This window comes from Rhinatrema bivittatum, chromosome 2 (genome assembly GCF_901001135.1).
Source record: "Rhinatrema bivittatum chromosome 2, aRhiBiv1.1, whole genome shotgun sequence".
Classification (NCBI taxonomy): domain Eukaryota; kingdom Metazoa; phylum Chordata; class Amphibia; order Gymnophiona; family Rhinatrematidae; genus Rhinatrema; species Rhinatrema bivittatum.
Genome location: NC_042616.1, coordinates 124460821 through 124487951, shown reverse-complemented (window position 1 = coordinate 124487951; position 27131 = coordinate 124460821). Strand labels below are relative to the sequence as shown.

The window sequence follows — 27131 nt, the reverse complement described above, 5'->3', positions numbered from 1 at the left end:
ATTTTCAATTTCTCCACATTTGAATAAAATCAGCAAGTCCTTATAACCCACGAAGTTTGCATCAGTTTTCATCGTGAAAGTATATATACACTTGCCGCAGTAGAAAGTTCCCACAGACATTTGCTCCTGCTTCTTGTGTGAGAACTTTATCCATACACATAGATTTTAAAATGTAATCTACCCTTGTCATTTCTCCGGCCCTAATCAAAATATGCCTTTGGGGATGCCTTCTCCTAATGTGCATGAAAGTACACACATTGTTCTACAAATTAACATTCTGTGTATCCACATTTTTATTTGGCCAATTTACACAGGTAAAATACTTTTACAAGCATAAATTACTTTAAAATCACCCTCTAAATTTATAAGTGCTAGTTTTCAAAAACCCTCTGAGTAGTTAGGAAACTTTATCCAGTTATTTTGAGTTGCGTATTCAGCAGAAACTAACTGGCTTATTTCTTATCTGAGTATCTGAGCAGTTAAATTTAGGTCTGCTTTTTGTGCAGAGTTATATGGGTAAGTGTAGGAAGTCAGTGCTGAAAATCAATGCTGACTTAATGAAAAAAATCCACCACAAGAACACCTCTGGCTCCCATTCCTTTTCTGACATGCTAAATTGATGTGCCTTGCAGCTTGTCTGAACAAATTTAGGCCTGGATTTATCAAAATGCATTAAATATCATATGCGATAGGAAAAGGGGTGTGTGTTTTATGGTAATAGCCTATTTATCGCAAAGTGCGCTATCTTAGCGCTTCGCATAGGTATTACCGCAGAGTACGATAACTTTTCGCACTTTGCGATAAGTACCCGCTATTTTTGAAATTCCCTACCTATAACCACTGAGAGAGAGAGAGAGAGATGTTACCCAGGTAGAGATTCCATCAAGCTAGATCGAGAGAACATTGTACAAATCTCATCTTTGGGTGAGTTTCCTCACTCCGAGGACATCAAATCTTCACAAGAGTATACTGTTCTGTTCGTACTTCTCACTCTGAATGTCCAAGTGGCCCCTAACCCCTAACACTCCTACCTAAACCTCACCTTGAGTAACTCGGTGGGCCTCATATAGAGGTATTAATACCTAACTACTATAGAGCCTTATAGCTTCTCTCTCTCTCTCTATCTCTCTCCCCCCAGCAGCTTAAAATAGTGAAAATGCTATTTGCAAAGTGCAATAAAGCCATATCACACAGCTTAATAAAAAAGGTGTAATTAATTTCCACAAAGCCAGCCCACTTGGGCAGAACTCCTCCCCTTTTCCTAAATCATGTTATGGCGTTTTTCGCATGAGAAAATGCCATATAGCACTTTGATAAATGACCCCCTTAGTTGGTCAAAGGGAAAGGTTTTTAAACTGGGTAAGATTTTGAATACATCTTTTGAAAATTCCACTCTTTATTGAATAAGGGTTTTTAAAAGTATTTTCAAAAGCCATTTTCCTGGGTAAATAATAGGCTGTCTGATGATAGCCCACTCTATATGCAGGTGCTGTTCTATTAAGTTTTACTTGTATCTGCATGTTCCTGGAGGCATTCCCAAGGGTAGGCTTAGGTAGGAGGAGGCAATAGCACATGTAATTTTGCATTTTCAAAACTATATGTGTTGTTTTGGCTAGAAAAGAAACCTGCAAAAAAAGAGGTGCAAATCTCTGGATATGTTTTCCTTCAACAGTTTTCAACAGATAGTATGCATGTACTTTTTCTCTTTTTTTTGACCCCCACAGTCCTCCTCCTGTTCCTTTGGGCTTCCAGTTCAATTGGAAACAAGGTTGTATCCCTGGCGCCATGGAATTTTTTTCCCCTATTTTATATCCCCTTTCAATTTATGTTTAACCTGGACAATGCAGTAACGGTCCTGAGCAAGTGGGCAAAGCACCAGGTCTATTTCTGGAACCCTGCAAACATGGACTATGAATCCAACCACTAGATGTCATCCTTAGGCGAGGACCATGACTTGCTCCCCCACCGGAAATGTGAACGTTCCATCTGCAGCATCTCTAGCCCTGGCCGACCCAGAGCAGAAGGATTGAATATGGAGCTTTCTGCATGGCAGTGCACAGCTTTACCAACTGAGCCTCCAGGCTGGCCTTGTTAACAATTTTCGTTTGAAAATTGGTGCAAAACCCACAGGTTAATGTATCCAGGGAATTTGCATCAAAACTCATAGTTTTGAAAATTGCCCTCTTGGTTGTGAACAGTTGCAGGTTCAATAAATTAATCTTCTGTTACTTCATTGCTAAAATATTTAAAGATAATTAAAATCTTGCAGAACGTTCAGTGCACACAAACATTTTATTGCCCTTCCTTTCATAAACCCAGAGAAAACCAGAATGTAGTGAAATGTTGATTCAGTAAATGTATTTCAGATAACGAATAGTCTGAACACAAATTGTCAAATTTGTCAATTATCACAATTGAAGAATGGACCTATGAGGTCTGGAAAGCTCATAGATGGCAATATCTTTTTATGTTGGTCCGGTAAAAGATATCACAACTTAAGATTACATGTTAGAGGAGGGAAGTTTAAAATTTCAACATGATTTTAATTAATGCAGTCATAACTGTTTGATATTTATGATTGTATGCTGAAGACATTTTGATGTGTATGTTTATGTGTGTTTTTTGTGATTTTATGTTATTTCTACACAGCATATATATTGATAACTCAGACGTTATCTGTCAAAATCAATATTTGGGTACTTATCCAGCTACATTTTAGCAAGATATTTTATTATTTGGCTAAAATTTAGCCAGATAACTTAGACATTTTGGGGAGGACTTATTTTTGCCAGATTTCTTGGTATGCTCCAGTGGCTCTCTATGTTCCAGTCTTCTAGCTTTTTGTTTGAATCAGGGACTAGTCCCATTGCTTATGCCTTGCAATATGCCAGCACCTGAGGGGAAGATGTTTCGCATAGGTCGAAGACACCCAGCTTCTCTGTACCATAAGGTACCTGGATTTGCCTCTCCAGATAATGGGATGCAGCAAAATTTACCATTAGAGAGCATATTATGGCACTAGCTGTCTCTAGGAAAAAAAGTCTTTAAATATCTTTGAAAATCAAGCAAGAAGAAATGTGCTAAGAATGGAAGGGATTAATAAGAGATTTTGCTTGGCATATCTTATTTTATTTATATATTTATTTATTTATTTTTAACTTTTATATACCGACATTCTTGCATTAAATGCAAATCATGCCGGTTTACAATGAAACAGAAAAAGCAGGAAAAAATTCCTTAGTCGAATACAATGAAACAGCTTAGTTAACAAAGGAAACATAAAAATAAATTTTTACATATACACAAAGGTTTGCACGAAGGGGTGCACAAAGGGGAGAGCCCCTTTGTCGCGCCCCTTCGGCGCCCGGCGCGCGACGCCTGGTGTTGAGGCTGTCTTAACTGTCTGATGTTAGTGACGTCATGGGGGGCGGGTCTAATGATCGCAGCACTTACATCGCTGCTTCTTTCCAGTTCCAGGTGAAGATCAAGCTGTTTCCTTCACTTCCCCTCCCATGACTGAGGGGTGAGAAGCGCTGCAGGGTGCCCCTTGATGTTATCTGGCTTCCCACACGCGACACCTGGTGTTGAAGCTGTCTTAACTGTCCGATGTTAGTGATGTCATGGGGGGGCGGGTCTAATGATCGCAGCACTTACATCGCTGCTTCTTTCCAGTTCCAGGTGAAGATCAAGCTGTTTCCTTCACTTCCCCTCCCATGACTGTGGGGTGAGAAGCGCTGCAGGGTGCCCCTTGATGTTATCTGGCTTCCCACACGCGACGCCTGATGTTATGCATAAAAGAAATCAATAATTGATGATAGGGTAGCTGGTATGATTCGGAAAGTAAACAGAAATACTATGATAAGAGTAACAAGGTGGATAAGCTCAAAGCAAGGATGAAAAATAGTTCAATTAATGCCATTTTGAATAGTAGATGGTTATGTTACTTAGGAAAATAAGCATATTTGGGATACTTTTGATGAATTCTATTCTACTTTAATATTATTCAGATTTTATAGGCAGTCAGGGTGATATAGAGAATTATTTCAGTTTTATAGGATTACCTAAGTTATTTAAGGTTCAAATGGAAAGATTATAATTACCTAATTAGGTGCAGGAAATAGAAAGGGCAATAAATTCTTTGAGATTAGGAAAGAATCCTGGGAAGGATGGATATTCCTTTATTTTTTTAAATAAGACATATGTACCCCAATAAGACATATGTAGGAGTCCTGAACTTGGGTGCAACTTCTCCGTCCCCCCAACTTTCAGTTCCTGTCACATTAATTTGGGACTCCTGGTCCTTCTCAGTGCTCGCTCTAGTGGATTCCTGAGCGGAGGGAAATATTATTCTCAAGGACCTTGTACAGCTCCTGGGTATTAATACCTACTCGCTAGCTCCTACCCTGTGCATCACCTCAATATACGGAGAGCTGTTTCCCGGCCGTATTTGTCTGACTATGGAACCAGTTCATCTTCGCACAGGGGCTCTACACCTGGAGGAACTTGAACTTTTAGTGCTGGATAAATCTATCCATCCTATTGTGCATGGGCTTCCCTGGCTCTGGAAGCACTCTATTCAGTTTAATTGAACTTCTCTACAGCTGGTAGAGTGGGGTCCAGCTTGCCACCAATCCTGCCTCCAGAAGGTGACCACCTCTTCTGGTATACCAGCTCCTTACGCCGCCTATGAGGACGTATTCTCCAAGCAGAAGGCCGACCTCCTCCCACCTCTCCGGCGGGTTGACTGTCCTATTGATTTCTTTTCCAGAACCACGCCTCCTCGGGGATGCCCCTACCCTTTGTCTCTACCCGAGACAAAGGCCATGACTGAATACATTCGAGAGAATCTGGAAAAAGGATTTATCCGTCCTTCTACATCACCCGCCGAAGCAGAGTTCTTTTTTGTGATCAAAAAGTCCTTGTGAGTGATGGCCTAAATGCCATCAATCACAAGGACAAATAACCTTTACCACTAATCTCCGAACTCTTCTATCGTCTCCAAGTTGCGACAATTTTTACCAAGATGGACTTACGCGGGGCCTATAACTTAGTGCGCATCCATCCTGATGACATCTGGAAGACCGTCTTCAATACCAGAGATGGTCACTATGAATACTTAGTATGCCTTTCGGCCTTTCCAACGCACTTGCTGTATTCCAGCGAATGATGAACAAAATCTTTAGAGACCTCCTGTACACCAAAGTCGTGGTCTACTTGGATGACATCCTCATTTTTCTGAAGATCTTGATACCCCACCAGACTGACACATGTAAGGTGTTGCAACGTCTTTGTGAGAACCGGTTATTTCAAAGCTAGACAAATGTTGTTTGAGAAGTCCAGCCTACCGTCCAGCCTACCGTTCCTATGTTGGTTACATAATCTCCCCACAGGGATTCTCCATGGACCCGGATAAATTGAGGGCGATCCGGGATTGGCCACAGCCTGTGAGACTCAAAGCACTTCAACGTTTTATTCCTCACTATTCCACTCTGGCCGCCCCCATGATGGCCCTGACGAGGAAGGGCCAGAATACACGAGACTGGCCAACCGAAGCTATAGTGGCTTTTCATCGACAAAAGGAAGCCTTTCAAAGGGACCTTGTCTACATCACCCAGATCTGACTCGTCCATTCCAAGTTGAGGTGGACGCCTCTGTTATTGAGGCTGGGGCGGTCCTAAGCCAGTGGACTGCTTCCGGTACCGTAGTCTCATGTTCCTTCTACTCTTGGAGGTTTTCTCCAGCAGAACGACATTATAGTGTTAGGAAACTTGCTAAGGAGTTAGCAATCTGTTACACTGAGCTCCTCCAGAAGGGCGGAGTTAGCAATCTGTTCTGCTTAGCTCCTCCAGGAGGATGGAGCTAGCATTCTGTATGCTCTAACCTCTGCCAGGAGGAGGAGTTAGCGATCTGACATGATCTGCTCCTCCAGAGGGGAGGCGTTAGCTATTTGTTAGCGAGCTGCTGAATGATACACCTGTAAGGAAAGGAGGTAGCAATCTGATAAGGATCAACTCCCCAGGAAGAGGAGTTGGCAATCTGTTCTATGATGCGCCTCCGAGGAGAGGAGCTTGCAATATATAATATTGTACTTTGCTACTTAGATAGCAATCTATCATGCCTCCGCTACGGAGTAGCAATCTATTATATATAGGCTGTTGGCAAGTCTCATAGAGAGAGGAGTTAACTATATATAATACTTCCGTAAGCGGAGTTAGTGGTCTATAGTGGTTGGCTCCCTCAGGGTGACAGTAGTGTAAGGAATGACCACTTGTGGAAATGGTGAATCCCTGGGCCGATGGTAGATGACAGCGTCCCCAGGAGGAGATCCTGAGAGGAACCACCGGCTAGGCTGGAATATGAAACAAACACAATAGTTCTTTATTAGGCTGGAAGCTGAACTACCAGAGGTGGCAATAGTGAGTTGAGGTGTCTGGCAAGGCTGAAGTCCTTCTTATACTGGAATTATAATCTCTGGGTTGCTGAGCTATAAAGAGAGACTAGAAGTAGTGAGTAGAAAAGGTATACTGGATTCAAGATGGTACACTCACAATAGTAGATGTCTGCAATGGTCTCTATGCCACAGAGAGTCTTCAGTACGTTCAAGAACAGGAGCCGTAGGTGAGCACTGGTTCCTATAAACAGTCTGTAATAAGGACTCACAATAGCTGTATATGAAATGGCTTCTAGAGTAGAAGAGAGTCTGTAAAGGATTCTAGGAACATGGGCCCTCGTGGAGCGAGTACCGGTTCCTATCTGCAATCTTGCCAATATGACTCACGATCTCCGTACCTGCGATAACATCTTAGACAAAAGGGAATCTTCAGAGATATAGGAATATAGGCCCTCGTGGAGCGAGTACCGATTCCTATCTGCAATAGAACTCACTGTGTTCACGTCTGCGATCGCTTCCAGGCAATGAGGAGTCTTCAGAGTATTCAGGGACGTAGGCCCTCGAGGAGCGAGTACCGGATCCCATCTTGGCAATCTGAAATCAAGAAGAGAGAGCGGAGCCCCCGTGGAGCGGGTACTCCTGGTAAGTTTGAAAAGGCTGAGCAGTGAAGAAGGATTCCCCTGGCTAACTCGGATCATTGTTGCAAGTAGCGTGAACTGCTGAAGCAAGTCCATGAGGAGTTCCGTTTGCAAGTAGCGTGGACTGCCGAAGTAAGTCCATGAGAGTTCCTTGCTAACTTGTTAGAGGTTAGCAAACAAAGACCTTTTATATTGAAAATGGATGACGTCACTACGGGAGGACGCCCCCTAGGTTCACGCCCTTGCTGGTACAAGTCTGGAGCGCGCGCACCCTTACATCATCGGGAACATGGCGGATCCGTAGCGTCAAGCCAGCCGGGATACCAGGTCCATGAGGCAGGGAGAAGCCGCGGCTGCATCTGTCCGTCAGAGCTGAAGGGAGTCACCACCAAGGTAGAGAGGGTGGAGCGAGGGGCGAGAAGAGGCACAAATGCAACATATAGCATTGGGGACCGTGAATTACTTGCCATAAATTTGGCCCTAGAAGAGTGGCGTCCCTGGCTAGAGGGCGCACAACAAAATTCACGGTGTTCACGGACCATAAAAATCTAGATCATTTAAGTCAAGCTCAGCGATTCAATGCCCGTCAGGCCCGGTGGGCCCTCTTCTTTTCCCGGTTCGATTTTGAGCCCTGCAGAAAAAAACTTTGAGCAGATACTTTATCTCGATCCTTTGAACCAGAGGATATTCCTGACGAGCCAAATAATATTATCAACCCAGCTTGTGTCTCCTTGTCAGCCACCTATACAGTCCCTACAGGAAAACCCGTGGTGCTTACATGACTCCGAGAAAGGGTGCTCCGCTGGGCCCACGATTCCAAGATTGCCGGTCATCCAGGACAAGCGCGAACCATGGCACTACTCCAGCGGTTTTTCTGGTGGCCTACCTTGGTCTAGGACACAAAGGCATATGTCGAATACTGTATCATTTGTGCACAACAGAAACCCCTGGTCGGGCGACCATGGGGACTTCTTCAACTGCTACCAGCACCCAAAGAACCGTGGACACATTTGTCAATGGATTTTATTGTGGACTTGCCTCCTTCTAGGGGTAATACCGTAATATGGGTCACCAAAGACTGTTCCTGGAAAATGTCTCATTTTGTGCTGCTACCAAGCTTACCATCTGCACCTGAGCTAGCTTGATTGTTTTTGCATCCTCTCCTCGATCCAGCGGCAGAGTGCGAAGCCAGGCCTGCGCTTTCGGCGCCCAGGACCCACCGGGGTAAGGCCTCAGTAGCACCCTTGCCCCCAGCAGCCCAGGCGCCGACCGCAAGGCTTCTCTCCGCCCGCCGGCCTAAACCCCGCCCCCGACCGGAGCGCACCGACGACGTCGACCTGCCGCGTCCCGCCCTGCCAGCCAGGACAGCCAACCAGCAGCCGCCCCAGCCGGCATTTAAATCCTAACCGCTCGCCGAAGCCGGCCTCCTCTCCTCGATCCAGCGGCAGAGTGCGAAGCCAGGCCTGCGCTTTCGGCGCCCAGGACCCACCGGGGTAAGGCCTCAGTAGCACCCTTGCCCCCAGCAGCCCAGGCGCCGACCGCGAGGCTTCTCTCCGCCCGCCGGCCTAAACCCCGCCCCCGACCGGAGCGCACCGACGACGTCGACCTGCCGCGTCCCGCCCTGCCAGCCAGGACAGCCAACCAGCAGCCGCCCCAGCCGGCATTTAAATCCTACCGCTCTCCGGCGCCGCGCGCCGGGCGTCGCGCGCACGAAGGAGCGTGACAAAGGGGCCCGCCCCTTTGTCGCGCCCCTTCGTCGTAGCCCCAAAGGAGCACCAACCCATGTTGCAAGGACTGACCGCAGATTAAGCCCAACATATACCATGACCTACAACAAATCTCCAAAACCCGAAGGAATTCGCAACAGGTACCGCAACACTCTGCCATACTCGACCTCATCTGCATCTCATCCCTCCTCTACTGGGGTTCGCGCGGTCGGCGCCACCCAATCGGGGTAAGAACCTTTTGCACCTAATCTGCCTACCAGCACATCAGCGCCAGACCTACCCCGACCACCCTGATACCTAATTTGACGATATCATTAACTGACTTAAACACCATAAAAACAATTCACTCTGGATCGTACACTGCCTTTTGAATGCTTTTACTGTTGATCACCCTGCAGTTTATTGTAGTCTGCTCACCCTATGCAAAAGCGTCAGCCACACTATTGACTCAGCTAACGCTGCCTTCGAATGTACCATGTTTCTGATTGCACCCAATAGGTCATTGTAACCCACCTGCCATATCTTAATTACCTTTGCTATTTACCTTCGCTACTTACTTTCCACCACTCCAGCTACCACTACTGCCCCCCCCCCGTGTCTAAGTTTATTTAATCCACACCACCTTAAGTCCTCTCCTGCCTCTAGAATCATGTGCCTACTCCCCATCCCAAGACGGCACCGCCCACTACTACGTAAACCCCCTACAATACCACCCCACCCACCTAACCCGCGCAAATCCCTCATACCTATCACGACCCCACCTTTCTCACAATTCCTAGGCCTAACAACCTTAGCCATTACCCTCTTCAATGCCCAATCCATCCAAAACAAAGGACATATACTAAATGACCTGCTTACAGACGACAATCCCGACCTATGTGCCATCACCGAATCCTGGTTAAAAAACACTGACCAGGTTTTCCTTAACCAGCTCCCAACAAAGACGTACGACCTCCTCTCCATCCCAAGACCTAAAAAGAGAGGCGGGGGTCTACTCTTGGCAGCCAAAAAAAGACTCAGCCTCAAACTCCAAACCATCCAACCCCCGCCCAAACTAGAAATTGCGCTATTTACATCCAAATCCCTGCAAATCTGCCTAGTCTACGCCCCCCCCAGGCCTAATTGAACAAGATCCCTCACCTATCACGGAATATCTCACGGTCAACATCAAAACAGACCTTCCTACCATTATTCTAGGGGATTTCAATCTCCATGTGGATACCCACCCAGCCACCCCCGCCTGCGAGATCCTACTGGACACCCTCAAAGCCCTGGACTTCAATCAAATCATCACCGAACCCACGCACAAAGCAGGCCACACACTCGACCTAATCTTTGTGAATTCTAAAATAACCATAGCCACCCCCCCTGTAATTACCCCAGTACCCTGGTCCGACCATTTTCTCATCAATACTACCCTCGAAACCAAATCCCCCACAACTTCCACACAAAAACACCGTAAAACTATCTCCTTCCGTAAACACTGTAGTACAGAAGAGCTCACCCTAGCTTTCGACAATATAAATAACAACATCGACCTCACCAACCCAGACACTGCACTTCACTCCTGGAACAATCTTACAACGACCATAGCCAACGAAATTTGCCCCATCATCTACAAAGAAATACCCACTGCACAACGTGAGAAAAGAAAACCATGGTTCTCCACCGACTTAAAAACAATGAAACAAGAACTAAGAGCTAAAGAACGCGCCTGGCGCAAACAACCATCCGCTACGCTTAAAGCTACCTACAGTAACACCTTACACGCATACCGTCATGCAATTACCCAAGCCAAGCGTGATTTCCACGCAGCTAAGATCCATGACTACCAATTTAATGCAAATGCCTTATTCACATATGTCTCAGAACTCACCACTTCAAACACACCCACCCTCAACGAAACCATCTCTAACAAAAGATGCGAAGAACTAGCTCTCTACTTCAAGAACAAAATCGACAATATCCTCATTCGCTTCCCTGCCAACACCACCCCCCTCGCCCCCATCCCCAATGACAAAAAGATCACCCTTAGTGCATTTGACCTCACCACTAACATAGAAGTAGAAGCCATCCTTCAAAAGATGAAACCCGCCACACACCCCTTAGACACCATTCCCTCAAAAATCCTCCTCTCTATTACCCCCGCCATCACCAAACCTATTAAGGACATAATCAACTGCTCCATTACTGCAGGCAGTGTCCCAAACCCACTCAAACTGGCCATAGTCAAACCCCTCCTAAAGAAGCCTACCCTTGACCCCTCAGACCCTGCCAATTACCGACCGATTTCCAATCTTCCTTTCTTATCCAAAGTCCTAGAAAGGGTTATTAACAAACAACTAACGGACTTTTTAGAAGACCACAATGTCCTCCACACTCAACAGTTCGGCTTTCGTAAAGCCCGAAGTACCGAAACCTTACTACTGGCCATGACAGACACCATGCTTAAAGGTATGGATCATGGAAACTCGTACCTACTCGCCCTATTAGACATCTCAGCTGCCTACGATACAGTCAACCATCAAATACTAATGACCCGCCTAGCAGAAATAGGCATCGCCGGCACAGCCCTCTCATGGCTCTCCTCCTACCTCACTTACAGAGAATACCTAGTAAAAATCAACAAACACAAATCCTCACGCATACCTATCACACAAGGTGTACCCCAAGGTTCATCCCTATCCTCCACCCTCTTTAATATTTACCTCCTACCCCTATGCCACCTCCTCTCCGACCTAGGCCTGAAGTTCTTCCTTTATGCAGATGACGTGCAGATTCTCATCCCGTTTCAAGGGTCCACTAGCGAACCCTTGCAACGCTGGGAATCTAGCCTCGCCACCATAAGCACATTTTTATCTGATCTCCATCTAGCTCTAAATACCTCAAAAACAGAACTACTCATCATCTCCAATCAACCAGAACGCTTCATTCTCCCCATGCGACAGAACACTCCTCAAAAGACAACCACAACCCTCCCTCAGGCCCAGTTTGTAAGAGACCTGGGCGTCTTTATAGATCAGCACCTAAGTTTTAAACCCCACATCAAAACCCTTCTTAAGGGGGGTTTCTATAAACTTAACATCCTAAAAAAACTCAAACCCCTCCTCCACACCCACGATTTCCGCACAGTCGTACAGACCACCATGCTCGCGAAATTAGACTATTGTAACTCCCTGCTACTAGGACTCCCCAACACCACCATCAAACCCCTCCAGATTCTACAAAACTCCATGGCTAGAATCATAACCGGTACGCGTAAAAGGGACCACATCACCCCCATACTAAAAGACCTACATTGGTTGCCCATCTCCTTCCGCTCACAATACAAAACCCTCACCATCCTTCACAACACCCTACATAAACACAACCACAACTGGCTCGATGAAATGCCTCGCTACCGCTCCTCCAACCGCCCCACAAGAACAACCCACACAGGCACTCTCCACATCCCATCCCTCAAAACAGCACACTCAACCCACACCAGAGGGAGAGCCTTCTCCGTCGCTGGCCCCACCCTCTGGAACTCCCTCCCCACCTTCCTACGCCAAGAGACATCCTTTCACAACTTTAAGAAAGGAGTCAAAACATGGCTATTCCGACAGGCCTACCCTGACACAAACCAAACTTAATATCTCCGCACCCTAGCCCCCCCCTCTGCACGACCTGACACCCTGCGCCCCCCCCCCCAGGTCCCCCCCCGCCCGGCCTTTCACCCTCTCCCTCAGCCCGCCTGATCCCCTCCCCTCCTCCCCTGGCCACCTCCCTTTATCCTCGACACCCAGTCACCTCCCTACCCCCCCCTTTTTTTCCCCTCTTCCCCTGCCCTCCTCACCCCCTACTCACCCTTGAAGAAACCCTTCCCAGTAATTTCCTCCTGTTTCAATTGTTCCTTATTCCTATTTAATCAAATGTTTCCTGTACATTAGGCATCTGTACATAGCATTCCTCCTTTCCGCGTTATTCCCTCCCTTTTACCTCTGTTATCTATACCTCTCCCCCCTTCCCCCCTTATCCCCTTTCCCACCCACCTCCTACCCCTTCCCTTTCTCCCCCCCCCCTACCCCCCTCAAATCTCTATTCCTTGGTTCCATTTTTTGTTTATTTTGTTGTATTTGGTTTTGGGTTTGTTTTTGCTCTTGCGTTGGTTTTTTTTCATACTGTTTTATTGTCATTTTGTTATACTGTATCTCCCACCTGAGTTCATTGTAAACCGGCATGATGTGCTTCACGAATGTCGGTAGATAAAAGTTAATAAATAAATAAATAAATAAAATATTCAGGTTACATGGCTTACCAGAGGATATAGCTTCTGATCAAGGTCCACAATTTGTCGCCAGATACCGACGCTCCCTTTGCCGGAAATTCGGCATTAACATCAGTCTCACAATTGCCTATCACCCCCAAGCCAACGGGAAAGCCGAGCGGACGAACCGCTCTCTGAAAGCATTCTTGCGGGCCTACATTAATGACCAACAGGACAACTGGTCGGACCTTTTATTCTGGGCGGAGTTTTCGCATAACTCCCACATAGTCACAGCTACTGGAACATCTCCTTTTGCCATTGTCTATGGGAAACAACCTCGACCACCTTTGCCCATATCTCTCTCTGTGCCATCCTCTGCGGCACAGGCTACTGCGGATGCCCTTAAGATGATATGGGAACAGACAAATCTCCGCCTGCGCCAGACCGCCTCCTGGGCCAAGAAGACTGTTGACAGTTGTCGCCACGCAGCTCCTGAACTCCTACCTGGCCAGAAAGTCTGGTTGAGTACTAAATATATCAGACTTCGAATACCTTCCCAAAGATTTGCTCCTCGATTCATTGGACCATTTCCAATTACTCAACGCATAGGACCTGTGACATACCAGCTCTGATTGCCTCCTTCCTTGGGTAAACACAACACCTTCCACGTTTCCTAACTCAAGCCTGTGGTGTTGTCCTGGTCTACCCGAAAGGTTCCCGAGCCACCCGCGCTGGTGGCAGAAACTGATACAACATACCAAGTCCGCGATGTCCTAGATGTCTGTCTCAGAGGTCGCTAATGGGAGTACCTTCTCTCCTGGTGGGGTTATGGTCCCAAGGAAAACTCTTGGGAACCTGCCCAGAACATCTTAGACAAGACCCTCCTCAGGAATTTCCATCGTGCCCATCCGGGCAAACCCAGACCTCCAGGAGGGGGGGTACTGTTATGCTTGCTACCCGTGGCCCTGTCACCTTCTTAGATGGACCTCAGCGCTCAGTTCTCCATCGCTGGTGGCAGTTGGCCACCGGCTCTGACCTTGGGCCCCTGCCAGTGTCACTGGTTCTGCCGTGCTGCCCGGAACCTCCATCCAGGATTCTCCTTCTCAGTGGGCCTCTCCACTTGCTCTGCAGAGAGACGTCGCCACTGGCACCATGGCCCCTCCTAGGCATGCACAACACTGATACTTTTAAAGTACCTGTGGTGGAAACCTGACCACGGACCCGGATGCTGATGTCACCACCTTCAGCGTAATTAAGCTCGGGCAGTGCTCCTAAGCATTGTCTTTGCAACAGGTCTTGGTTTGCCTGTTCCTGGTTTCCAAGTGCTTGTTGCTTCTCCATGTTCCTGTATCTTCGGTTCCTGGTTCCTGTGTTCGTCTTGTCTTCTTATTCTGATTGACTTCTTGGTGCTGACCTTTGCTTCGTTTGACTTCACCTGCCTTCTCCAAGCCCGACCATTGCTATGCTTGACCACGCCTGCCTTCTCCGTGCCTTGACCATTGCTACATCTGACTATGCCTGTCTTCTCAGCACCCTGACCATTGCTACAGATAACCTTGATATAGACTCTTTCCTGTCCAGAGTTCTACGTTGCTTGCCACAGCTTCCATTGGCTGCCAACCTCCATCTGAGCTCGACAGTGATGCCGCTGCTTCTATCCTCTGGACAAGGACTCTCTAGGTTTCGGCCTTTCTTTGCTCAAGCACCTCCAGTCACTCCTTGTTACTCGTTGCTTGGGTTCCAATTCCACAACTCATCTCGGATAGACTTATACCACCTGCTGGCTGCTGTCTCTGGGCTGAACCAGTCATTTTCGCTCTCATATCTCAAGGCTCGCCTAAGTCCTGCTGGCCCTGGAACCCAAAGGCTCAACCCGAAGGGAACATGGGCTGGTAGTGAAGCTCCAGTGGCCTCTATCTTCAGCCCACTCCACCTGCTGACGGTGGGGACCCATAGGCCCTTGCCTGCAGGTTGCGTCAGCCCCACCTCAGCCCAAGAATCCACCTTCAGCGCAAAAGTTTGTTGGTAAAATGGAGATAGATAGTTCAGACAACAGAGACCTGTATGGAGACCTTTTTGTTTTCTGAAAGTTCTAACAGAGGTCATTAAGTTATTTGGCCACGTCTGGTTATAGAATCAATGAGATCTTTAATTATATTGGGGTTTGTAATAGATGAAATATTGGGGTTTGAAATAGATCTGGAAATAAAAGGAGGTTGGAAGCAGAGTTTCCTTATAGACAGTATTCAGTCAAATATTTGGGAGATAACATTCACTCTAAAGTGAGTAAATTATACGTGCTTAATTTCCCTCCTTTGCTTGCTAAAATTAAGTTAGAGTTGACAGCATAGTCATCGATGCAGATTTCATAATTTGGAAAGATAGCTACCATTTGAAATTAATATAATTCCCAGATTATCCTTTTGTTTGAAAAATTACCAATGGCAATTCCGAATGGGTTTTTGTAAAAGAATTACTAGAGCGGTGACTAAATTTGTATGGGAGAATAAGAAGTCTAGAGTGTCCATTATACTTTGCTTGCAGAAGAGTGAGGGTGACTTGGGATTACCTGATTTTAAATTGTACTATTGGGCTGTTTTATTGAAAAGTTATTGTTCACTGGCTACATGAAGATCCTGTAGAGCAGAGCTTTCCAAACTTTTCATGTTGGTGACACACTTTTTAGACAAACATAATTTCACGACACGGTAATTCAGTCTACTAGTAAACCAGAGGTTAAAGGTTAAACAAACGAAACATATTTCGACAATTTATGTATGTTTCCTTAAATATATACATAAATAAAATGTTTCATGACACAACCTATCTCATGAAAACCTTAAATTTATATTAAAAATATATATTCCAAGATTCATGTTATTGTTATAATTTATGAGAAACAATAATAAAAAAATTGTCTGTCCCCCACATACTCATCTCTCTCCTCCCCCCAGCACATGTCTGGCCCCCACACACTCATATCTCTCCCCCTCAAGCACATGTCTGTCCCCCCAGCACGTTTGCCCCCCACTCACTCATCTCTCTCTCCCCAGCACATGTCTGGCCCCCACACTCATGTACCTCGTCTTTTTGATTGTTGCCAGTTAAGTGCTTCACTCCCTTCCATGATCACCAGACACTGCTGCTTGCAGTCAGTACTCCTCATGGCCAGGCCTCATCGGCAGCAGCAGCCAATGCAAGGATGGCTGGGCTCGTTCCACCCACCAAGCCCCCCCAAAAAACGCGATTGACAGCAAAAATCACCCAATAATAAGCAACCCATAAACTGAAAAAAAAAAAGTGAATCTCTAGAAAAAAAAAGCCCAAACTCGCATCAGAGTTGACCGGGCTTGCGCGACACACCTGCACACTGCAGGCGACACACTAACGTGTCCCGACACACAGTTTGGAAAGCTCTGCTGTAGAGGGCTAGGTTCAGACAGAAAAGGAAGTGGAGCTAGATAAGAATTTTGTTAAACTTCTTTGAGCACTAAGAAAATCTAGGAAATATTTGCATTATCATCTTCCCTTAATTGCATCAATGATATTTGATTTACAATTGCTAGATCTGTGTGTTGCATCTGTGGACCCTTGGGCTGAGGTGAGATTGATTCTACCTGCAGGGAGGAGCCCTGCAAGTTCTCACTGTTGGCAGGCAGACCCAGGCAAGGCAGAGTCCGGAAAGGACTTTCATCTATAGCAGCCTAAGTTCCCCTTGGGTTGAGTCTTTGGGTGAAGGGACTGGCAGGACCTAGGAGGGGTTTGTGCAAATGAGAGTAGAGAAGGTACGAAGCCAGCTAGGGACATAGGCAGGCAACAAGCCTGCGTATCCAAAGTCCAGGAGGGGATCAGCCAGGTATCCCTCCGAAGGAGAGGGAGAGAGAGATGAATAGGGCTGAAGCAAGCAGGCAGACGCTGGAACAAGTGGGCAATGAAAATCAAGATGATCCCACAAGAGTAAAAATGGAGAGGGGAATGTAGTTAAATTCATAGTGTTGCATTCGGCAATCTACAGGCTGCTCCTGTGAACCACTGCTCTTATTTCCCCAGTGGGGCCATCCCCGCTGCCTCTAGACATGATGAAACGCCACCAGCATTCCACGCAGCAGGGTGCCGCTTCCTAATGCAGTGAATAACTGCCAGCTCACCATGCAGTAGGACGTTGCTGACCTCAATCAGCCATGCTTCTCCTTAGGCACGCATGCCCCCGATGCCACTGGATTTAAAGGGCCCACAGCGAGAATAGCCTTGCAGCCCCTTCTGATGACATCACACATTCAGCCCTATAAAGGGACCTCCATGTCTCTCCCTCACTGCCTCAGCATCAGGTTCAGCTACTCCATAGCAGTGTGTGTTGCACTCCAGAATTCCAGTCTTCCTCCAGCTTGTTTTCAATCTTCGTTCCAGCCTGCTCCATTCTCAGTTGCCCACTTGTTCCATTGTCTGCCTGCTTGCCTCAGCCCTATCTGTCTTTCTCCCCCTTCTTCAGACAGATTCCCAGTTGATCCCTGCCTGGACTTCAGATATGCCTGATTGCCACCTGCCTCTGGCCCCTGCTTGCACTTTGGATATGCTTAACCACCGCCTGCCTCTGACCCTGGAATGAACTTTGGATATGCCTGACCGTTGCCTGCCTCTGACCCCTTCCTGGAATTCAGAAACGCCTGCTTACTGCTTGCTTGCCACCTGCCCATGACCCTAGTTGGCTTCAGACCTTCCCTACTCTCATCTGCAGAGACCTCTCCTAAGTCCTGCTGGCCCTGGCACCCAAAGGCTCAACCCGAGGGAAATGTGGGCTGGTATATGTGAAGTTCCTGTTCGATCTCTGCCTCGCCTGGCTCTACCTGCTGACCTTGAGAACCTGCAGGGCTCCTCTCTGCAGGCAGGGTCAATCTCACCTTGGTCCAAGGGTGCATAGATGCAACAGGTTGCTGAGGTCACAGACTTGGCAGACTTGACTTCATGCCATCCCGGCATAGCTTGAGAGGCTACAAGATCAACATGATCAACAAGGCTGCAGTGACGGACCGGCTTACCACCCGCTTGGATACTTTGACCACTGCTGCGGCATCACCACCACCTGCACTGGTATCAGCTGCCAGTTCCACCCTGATATGTTGGGGATTCCTTAACTAGTGCAGAATGCACTTCCAGTTACAGGCTCCATTATTCTCTGACGACCAAGAAAATACCATGTACATCCTCTCCTTGGCTTGATGGAACACACCAGCCTCTTGCACTTAGAGAAGATCAGTTCCACATGATCTTCAGTCATCCATCTCATCATACTAGGTCTATCGTGACTCCAAGAAAATCAATTAACTTTGATTGGTCAGCCTTACAACTTGCCTGCTGGGGCCACTGGTATAAAGATTCCTGCCTGCTGCCGGTAGAACCTCCTCAACCAGTGACAGTGGCTTCCTTAATTCTGGGACTTCCTCCTCAGTATGCGGATTACCAGGATGTTTTTTTTTAAAAAAAGAAGTGCTGAACTCTTGCCTCCTCATCATACGTACAACTGCAGTATTGAGCTTATGCCAGGAATCATACCTCCGTAGGTCCGGTTTATCCCCTATCTCTCCCAGAGACTCAAGCTATGTCGGCCTATATTCAGGAAAATTTAGAACATGGATTTATCTGCCCTTCCTCCTTCCTGGCAGGGGCTGGGTTCTTTTTTGTCACAAAGAAAGACGGATGTCTCAGGCAGTGCATAGACTACCGTGATAAGAATCCCATTACTAAGAAAGACTGTTACCTACAACTTCTAATAGCGGAGCTTTTCGATCACCTACAGGGCACCAAGATATTCACAACATTGGACCCCAGCAGTTTTTCAGAAAATGGTCAAAGAGATCTTTTGCGACCTGCTATACACCTGTGTGGGTGTATACTTGGATGACATATTGATCTTTTCTCAAACCCTGAGTTTCCCCTGGAGAGATGTCCACATCATACTGCCACACCTGCGAGAGAATAATCTCTACGCCAAACTGTAAAAACATCTCTTCAAACAAGAGAAGAGGAACTTCTCTTCCTCTGATATATAATCTCGCAAGACAGCTTTTGAATGGATCCAGCCAAGGTAAAAGCCATCCTGGTCTGGCTTCACCCAGTGGGCTCCAAGCCTTCCAAAGATTATTGAGGATTGCTAATTATTACCACCAGTTTATTCCAAACTACTCCTTCATGGCAGCACTCCTTACTGCCTTCACTTGCAGTAGAGCTAAGACCAAATATTGGCCCCTAGAAGCTATTGGGGCTTTCCAGAAGTTAAAAAACACCTTTTCTGACAAGCATTGCCTATGTCACCCGGACCCCACATGACGCTTCATTTTAGAGGTAGATACCTCTACCCTGGGGGTAGGGGCTGTCCTCAGCCAAGACACTCCAGAAAGGATACTTCATCTGTGTTCCTTCTTTTCTAGAACATTCTCTCGACCAAACATAACTACAGCATTGGAGATTGAGAACTCCAGGCCGTCAAACTGGCTCTTGAGGAATGGTGCCTTCTTCTCGAAGGGGCTCAACATTGTGTCACAATATACACGGAACACAAGAATCTCGAACATCTCCATCAAGCTCAGCAGCTTAATGCAAGACTAGCCCTTTCATCTTTATTCTTCGCTTGTTTTGATTTTGAATTATGATATCACCCAGCACTCAAGAACTAAGGGGCAGACATCCTCTCTTGCTCCTTCCAGACCAAGGATGTTCTAGAACCTCCCAGACAACTCATCAATCCCACTAAGATACTCTTGGTCACTACGGTACCCGTCCCTCCAGGAAACATGATTACACCCTCCAGATTGCATGAGAAAGTGTTCAAATGTACCCATGATTCCTGTGTTGCAGGACACCTTGGAGGGACACGAAACCTTGAAGTGCTTCAGTGGCACTACTGGTGGCCCCAAATGAAAAACGATGTCAAGGCCTATGTTAACTTGTATCCCATTAGCGCACAGCAAAAAGCACTTCATGGCCAACCTTGGGGGCTGTTACAGCCATTGCCAGCCCCCAGGGAATCCTGATCCCACTTGTCCAAGGACCTTATTGTGGACCTCCTTAAGTCTAATGATGCCACCATGATTTGGTGGGTGATTGATTGATTCTTCAAGATGGCACACTTCATCACATTAGCGGGCCTTCCTTCTGCTCCAGAATTAGCATGCCTCTTCGCCCTCCATGTCTTTCCCCTACATAGCTTATCAAAGCATATATTTTTGGATAGAGGAGTTCAATTCACCATGAGATACTGGTGCACTCTCTCTGCAAAAAGTTTGGTATTGTGCTTGACATCACCTCTGCCTGCAACCCACAAGGCAACAGTTAAGCGGAGCATACCAATTGTACCCTTAAAACCTTCCTCCGCTCTTAAGTTAATGACAGCCACTCTCCTACCTTGGGCCGAATTCTCCCATAACAACCAAGTTAATGTGGTCACTGGCTTCTCCCTCTTCCAGCTAGTATATGGAAAACAGCCTCTGCCTCCTCTGCCACTGCCCATGACAGATCCTTCACCAGTGGCTCAAATTTCTGTCCAAGAATTGAATGAACTATGAGAATGTACTAATCAGTTGATTGAGAAAGCCACTGCCTGAGCCAAGAAGATGGCAGTTGCCTGAAGAAAGCCAGCTCCTCAGTTCAAGACAGGACAGAAGGTTTTGTTGAGTACCCGGCATTTAGGCCTACAACTCTCCTCTATATGCCTGGCACCAAGCTTTAATGGTCTTTCTCTGTGCTTTGGCAATTGGGCCCTGTCACGTACCAAATAAAGCCTAGTGGTTAGAGCAGCGGGCTACGACCCAGGGAAATCAGGGTTCAAATCCCACTGTTGCGCCTTGTGATCTTGGGCAAGACATTTTACCCTCCATTGCCTCAGATACAAAATTAGTCATGGGAGAGGAGGTGATGTCCTTTCATGGATTACAAACTGGTTAAAGACAGGAAACAGAGAGTAGGATTAAATGATCAATTTTCTCAGTGGAAAAGGGTAAACAGTGGAGTGCCTCAGGGAGGGACAAGAGGAGAGGAAACCCAAAGGGAGCCAGAGCTCTGTCCTTTCCATAGTCTGTACTGGTATTTTAATGGTATGTGTTGTTTCTCCTGCATTCATTTTTTAAAACATTTTATGCATTTATAAATTGTCCTGCCAAGAGCACAGGGCGGATCTATCATGAGGCAGGGTGAGGCGGCGACCTCAGGCGGCAGAATTTTGGAGCAGCAGAAAGTGCCCCTCTAAAACACCTCTACCGCAGCCACCGCCTCAACCTGCCTCCAACGTCAAACATCGGATAGGGCAGGGATAAACCAAAGCCCTGCCCGATCCACTCAGTGGTAACACACGTCCCTAACCCCGGGCAGCAGGAGTCGTGTTTATCCCGATGTCATCTCCTGCTGCCCGGGATTAGGGATGTGTGTTGCCACTAAGCGAATTGGGCAGAGCCTGTGTGTGTCGGGAGGATGAAAGCCTGTGTGTTTCTGTGCAGGGTTGAGAGCCTGAGTGTGTCTGTGGGGAGGTGAGAGCCTGTGTCTATGGGGAGGTGAGAGCCTCTGTGTATGTGGAAACTGCTTGGGTGTGGGTGGGTGAATGACTGGGTGTCTTCATGGGGTCTGTCTGTGTGAGAATTGGTGCTGCCTGGGTATGTGTGTGTGAGTGGGTGTGAAAATTAATTGGTGCCCGCCTGGGGGTCTGTGTGGGTGTAGGTGTGTATGTGAGAACGAATTGGTGCCCGCCTGGGGTCTGTGTGGGTGTGTATGTGAGAACAAATTGGTGCCTGCTTTGGGTCTGTGTGTGTGTGTGTGTGTGTGTGCATGCCTGGGGGGTGGGGGGAGTGATTTTGAGAATGATTGGGAGCTTGCCTGGGTGTGTGTGTGTGTGTGTGTGTATGTGTGGGAGTCAGTGAGAGTGTATGTGTGTATGACAGAATCCAGGAGAATAAGAGCTTATGTGTAGGGTGTAGGGGGAGAGAGAGGGTCTTAGATCCTGAAAGTGTGTCAGTCTCTGTGACAGAGAGGTTGTGGGTTTGTATAAGAGTATGTATATGTGTGTATGTGACTGGGAGCTTGCCTGGGTGTGTGTATGTGTGTGTATGTGAGGGAGCCAGTGAGAGTGTATGTGTGTATGACAGAATCCAGGAGAATAAGAGCTTATGTGTGGGGGGTAGGGGGCGAGAGAGGGTCTTAGATCCCGAAAGTGTATCAGTGTCTGTGAGAGAGGGTGTGAGTGTGTATAAGAGTATGTATGTGGGTGTATGTGACTGTATGTGTGAGAGAGAAAGGATAACGTTTGTGTGCCCCCCCCCCCCAATCCACAACAATTTTAGGGTGACTGGAAATTAAAAGATATCAGGTATGGAGAGTGGGGAATTTTTAAAATTCTTATTAGATTTAACTGATGAATGTTATTTGATGTTCTGAAATATTTTATTGTTTTTCTTTTTAGAACATTTCAAATTTTTTTTTAAAATATTTATTCTTTCTATTAGTATAGTTTTACTATTATGGTTAATGTTAAATTTCTTGATATTATTATTGTTTTATGAGGAATGATGCTGTTTCTATTTTTCCATTGTTGCACTGCATACAGATCTGGCTTCACACAGTTTCCCGTTCAGTTTTTGTCTGCACATTTCTGTTTATATTTTATTCTATATTTGGAGTTGATCCATCTGTGTTCTACATGTGTGACCGAAGGGAAGTATTCTGCTGGCATGCAGTTTCTATGTAAGGATACAGCAGCCTGGCTTATTTTGTTTTCCTAAAAGGAGGTGTATTGGTGTTTTAGAACCTGGTGTCATATTTGTAGTGTTCTCTTTTCAAAGGTAGTGTTGGTACTGCTTGAGTGCTGGCATTTAGTGCTGTTTTGGTTTGGGAGGTATATTTATTTATTTAAAATATTTCTAGGCCACTTGTAGCAAACATAATGCACCTGGCGCAAACAAGAGTATGCCGGATTTTAATAGATACGCGCATAGCCGCGCGTATCTTTTAAAATCGGGGGTCGGCGCGTGCAAGGCTGCGCAAAATCAGCAGCTTGCGCGCGCTGAGCAGCATCCCTCCGAGGCCGCTCCGAAATCAGAGCGGCCTCGGAGGGAACTTTCTTTCCAGCGCCCCCCACCTTCCCCTCCCTTCCCCTCCCTAACCCACCCCCCCAGCCCTACCTTTACTATAAAAGTTATGCCTGCCCGAGGCAGGCGTAACTCGCGCGCGCCAGCCAGCTGTCGGCACGCGATTCCATGGCCCGGGAGCAGTTTTGGAGGCCTCGGCCATGCACCCAAAACGCCCCCAGGCCGGAACCACGCCCGCGGCCCTGCCCCCAGAACTCCCCCGAAGACGCGCTGCCGCGACTCGCCCCCCCACACACCCCCCGACATGCCCCCCCAGGAAAGCCCCGGGACTTACGTGCGTCCTGGGGCTTTGCGCGCACCGGCAGCCTATGCAACATAGGCTCGGCGTGCACAGGGGGAGCTTGGGGCAGGTTTTCGGGGGATACGCACGTATCTTATGCGCGTACCCCTTTGAAAACCTGCCCCATTGTGCTAAGCAGATTACAATTTAAACATAAAATAATCATAATAGGTTTACTATATTATCATTGTTATTCAGTTTATTCATGTCTTTCTGAGGGCCAAGACCACATCAAATGTATTTTACAATAGGCCTAATAACAAATCTCTTTTTTGCAAAGTTTCTGGTTGGCACCAATGCAGTGCATGTAGAAATAATATATATGTTGCTGTGATATTTTTACCTTCGAAAACTATGAATATATTTTTTCATGTACAATCTGTTATTAAATATGCACATTTTTTAATTGTGTGTGGTGAGGGTTAGTGTGTAAAGTTTGCCTAGTGCGCCTGATATCCTTACACAGACCTGGAAAGAGTATGCCACACACCGACCCCCCCCCCCCCCCCCACTATTCATCCATTTCCCGTCCCGGGGATTTACGCATTTACGCACGCCGGCAGCCTATGCAAAATAGGCGCGCCGGGCTTTTAAAATCCGCCCCATTCTGTCTTTTCACACACACACACAGGCTTTCAATCACACACTTACACACATGCTCTCTCACTCGCAAGCTCTCAATCACATACTCACATGCTCTCTCATTTACACTGGCTCTCAATTACACAGACATACATACTCTCTCTTACTTATACACACAGGCTCTTAATCATACATACACATGATCTCTCTCACGTTCATATACACGTTCTCAGTCATACACTTACATTCATGCTATTTCTCTTACCCAAAGAAGCCCAATCATCACACACACATTCTCTCTTTCACACAAATAGGTTTTCAATCACTCACTTACATACATGCTGTCACACACACACACAGGATCTCAAACACTAATGCATGCTTGCTCACTCACTTACTCTCACTCTCTCTCCCCCCATCAAACTAGTGACAGCAGCAGCCTCCTCCACTTTCAGCCTTAGTGGCAGCAGCAGCCTCCTCCATCCAGTGTGTATCTATATACACTGTAAATAATACTTAGTTGTTATTTTGTTAATTATGTGAATTTTAGACTTTGTGCTTTCCTCCCTGAAAACAGCTACCCCCCTCCAAGCCATTGTATATATAAATCAAAATTAAAGGCAATGTATTGATTTCACTTGTGCTTTTACGAATTACAAGCCAAAAAAAAACCCCCAAAAAAACTTTGGGAAAAAAGAAAAAAAGCACTACCACTTATAAATTCACCATACAAAAAATGTTATTTTTTTCTAAAATGATAATACTTTATTGAAAATACAATGGAATATTAATTTTTCAATTTTTACATAAAACCCTAATATAGATATATTGTTAATTACTTCATTTCAACATAATGACAATTATCAACAAATATGTTATTTTGAACCCAAATACTGATGGCCCTCAACTCTGTTCTACTTCTTCCCTCAATCTTTCCCTTAATTCCTTTTACATCACACCAAAAATTTTTTATGTTGTTGTTGGTCTTTTGTGATGGAAAACACCACTCTATGTTAATACTCTTAACATTTGGATATCCAAAAACATGGTTTTAAATCCCTTATTTGTGGTGTATCCCACTTATATAATTTATCTTCTGTCCCAACAAGGACCTTGTTTCGCTGACCTGGCTTCTTCAGGGGAATTAACTTGGAGAGACCAAACATCAATAAGAAATTGTCACTTCCACCTCATGGTTCTATTAACACAGAAAAATATTAAAATGAAATGAAATCACTTACTAAACTGCAAACCCTAGCACATATACTTAGCGCATGTGATTTTCCCCTAACAATGCATTATCATATCATCCTCCACCTTTCAAAAACATATTGAGTATTAGAATTATTATGACGCATGTAGATGTGAAAGCATGGGGTATGGAGGGAGTACAACAAATACATGAAATGTAGGAATCAGGATTGATAAGGGGAGTGCAGGAGTGCTATTGATGCAGGTTTGGGAGTTTAGGAGGAGACAAGGGAGGGGGACCAACTGTATAGTGATAGGTGCTGGATATTTCAGGAGAGGCTGAGGTTTGGGGAAAACAGAGGATGAAACAGATAGGGTGGAATTTTCAGCAGAAATTGGAAGGATACTCAGTAAGGTGCAGATCATAGGTATTTAAAGCGGACTGAAGACTGATTTAAAGAGCCATGTTTTCAGAAGCTTTCTGAAAGGTAGAAGGTCTGTGGCTTGTCTGATATTTACTGGAAGTTCATTCCAGAGGGTTTGTGCAGCATCTCAGAAAGCCTTTATCCTGGTGCTTATGAGGTACCATTCCTTGAGGATAGGGACCACCAGGTGAGTTTGTGACAGTGAGTGTAAGGGATGAGATGACAAGTAGGGGGTGAAATGGTCACTGGGATAAAGTGCTATGTTTCCAGTGAGGACTTTGTAGGCTATATAGTTTGGATTTTGAATTTTGTATGGTGGAGATTAGCGAGCCAGTGGAGGGCCTTGAGGGTCGGTATGATCTTGTCAAACTTATTTTTATTGCTCAGCAGTCGTGCTGCAGTATTTTGTACAAGTTGCAATTGCTGGCTCAGTTTGATGGGCTTTCCGATGAATAGTGAGATGCAAAAACTATGCCACTGATCAAAATGTACCCACAATGTGTCTTTGTGCATTCCTGTTTGTAGAATCAGATCTGTGAGTTTGTGCATATAATTCTCTTTTCAGACATGTTTAACTTTACACATTTTCCATATAAATGTAACAAATCTCAAAGGTGGGGTATATGATTATTTGCCCTAGTGATCATTTCAAATAGTAAGTATAAGCATGACACAATGACTCAGGAAAATATAGTTCTGTTCTTCTGGTAACTAGAACACAACAATGAGACATTTTTCTAACACTTATTTACTAAGAGAAACTTCTTCAGGAATATTTCCAGGAGTTTGTAGCAAATCAGGGTGAATCATTCTTGGAACCATGTTTTTTAAATGTCCTTTCTTTCATTTTAGATAACTCCTCCTCCAACCTCTTACCCAGACGAGACCAGAGTTCCTCTCCATCTAATAAGGCGAGATCAGATGGTTTGTTGATTGCTTCTCATATATACCACTATGCCACACAATACTATCAACCTAAACTGTATTATAATTTCAGATAATGTGTTTCTATTTATTTATTTATTTTATTTAAAAATGTTTCTATACCGCTTTTACAGCCCATTTTTGGAAGCCCCGGGACATACGCACGTCCCGGGGCTTGCGCGCACAGGTGTAGGTTTTTGGGGGTTATAGGCGTATCTTTCGCTCGTAACCCTTTGAAAATCTACCCCAAAGTGTGATGTCATCATCTCTGTGATAGTTTATTCTATTATGATAGATTGAGAGATTCCCATTTGCAGTTCAAAGATGCAAATCTGCATGGTATAACTGAAGAGCAAGCTTTTCGCCATTTATGAGAGCTTGTGTCCAGAAATATATGTTTGAACTCTGTAACCATTATATAAAAATGTATTATTGAGCAGCCACTGTGGAGGCAATATCACATTTCAGTAAACCTCATGAACAATTGTTATCCATGGAGTTTGCCAAAATAATCAGAGCAAAACCATGTGGGTGGTTTTGCTCTGATTATTGCTCTGTGAAAAGTACTGCTCACAAATTTGCACCTGCTTTTTGTACAGA

The 27131-nt window shown here is 45.9% G+C and overlaps 1 protein-coding gene across 1 annotated transcript in view; it reads left to right on the top strand.

Annotated features, from left to right (window-relative positions):
* LOC115083229 overlaps positions 1 to 27131 on the top strand; it is a 509967-nt gene that overhangs the window by 214908 nt on the left and 267928 nt on the right. Inside the window, exon 10 of the mRNA XM_029587038.1 lies at positions 26460 to 26531. Coding sequence (XP_029442898.1) covers positions 26460 to 26531 — 72 coding nt within the window. The remainder of the gene's footprint in view (positions 1 to 26459; positions 26532 to 27131) is intronic.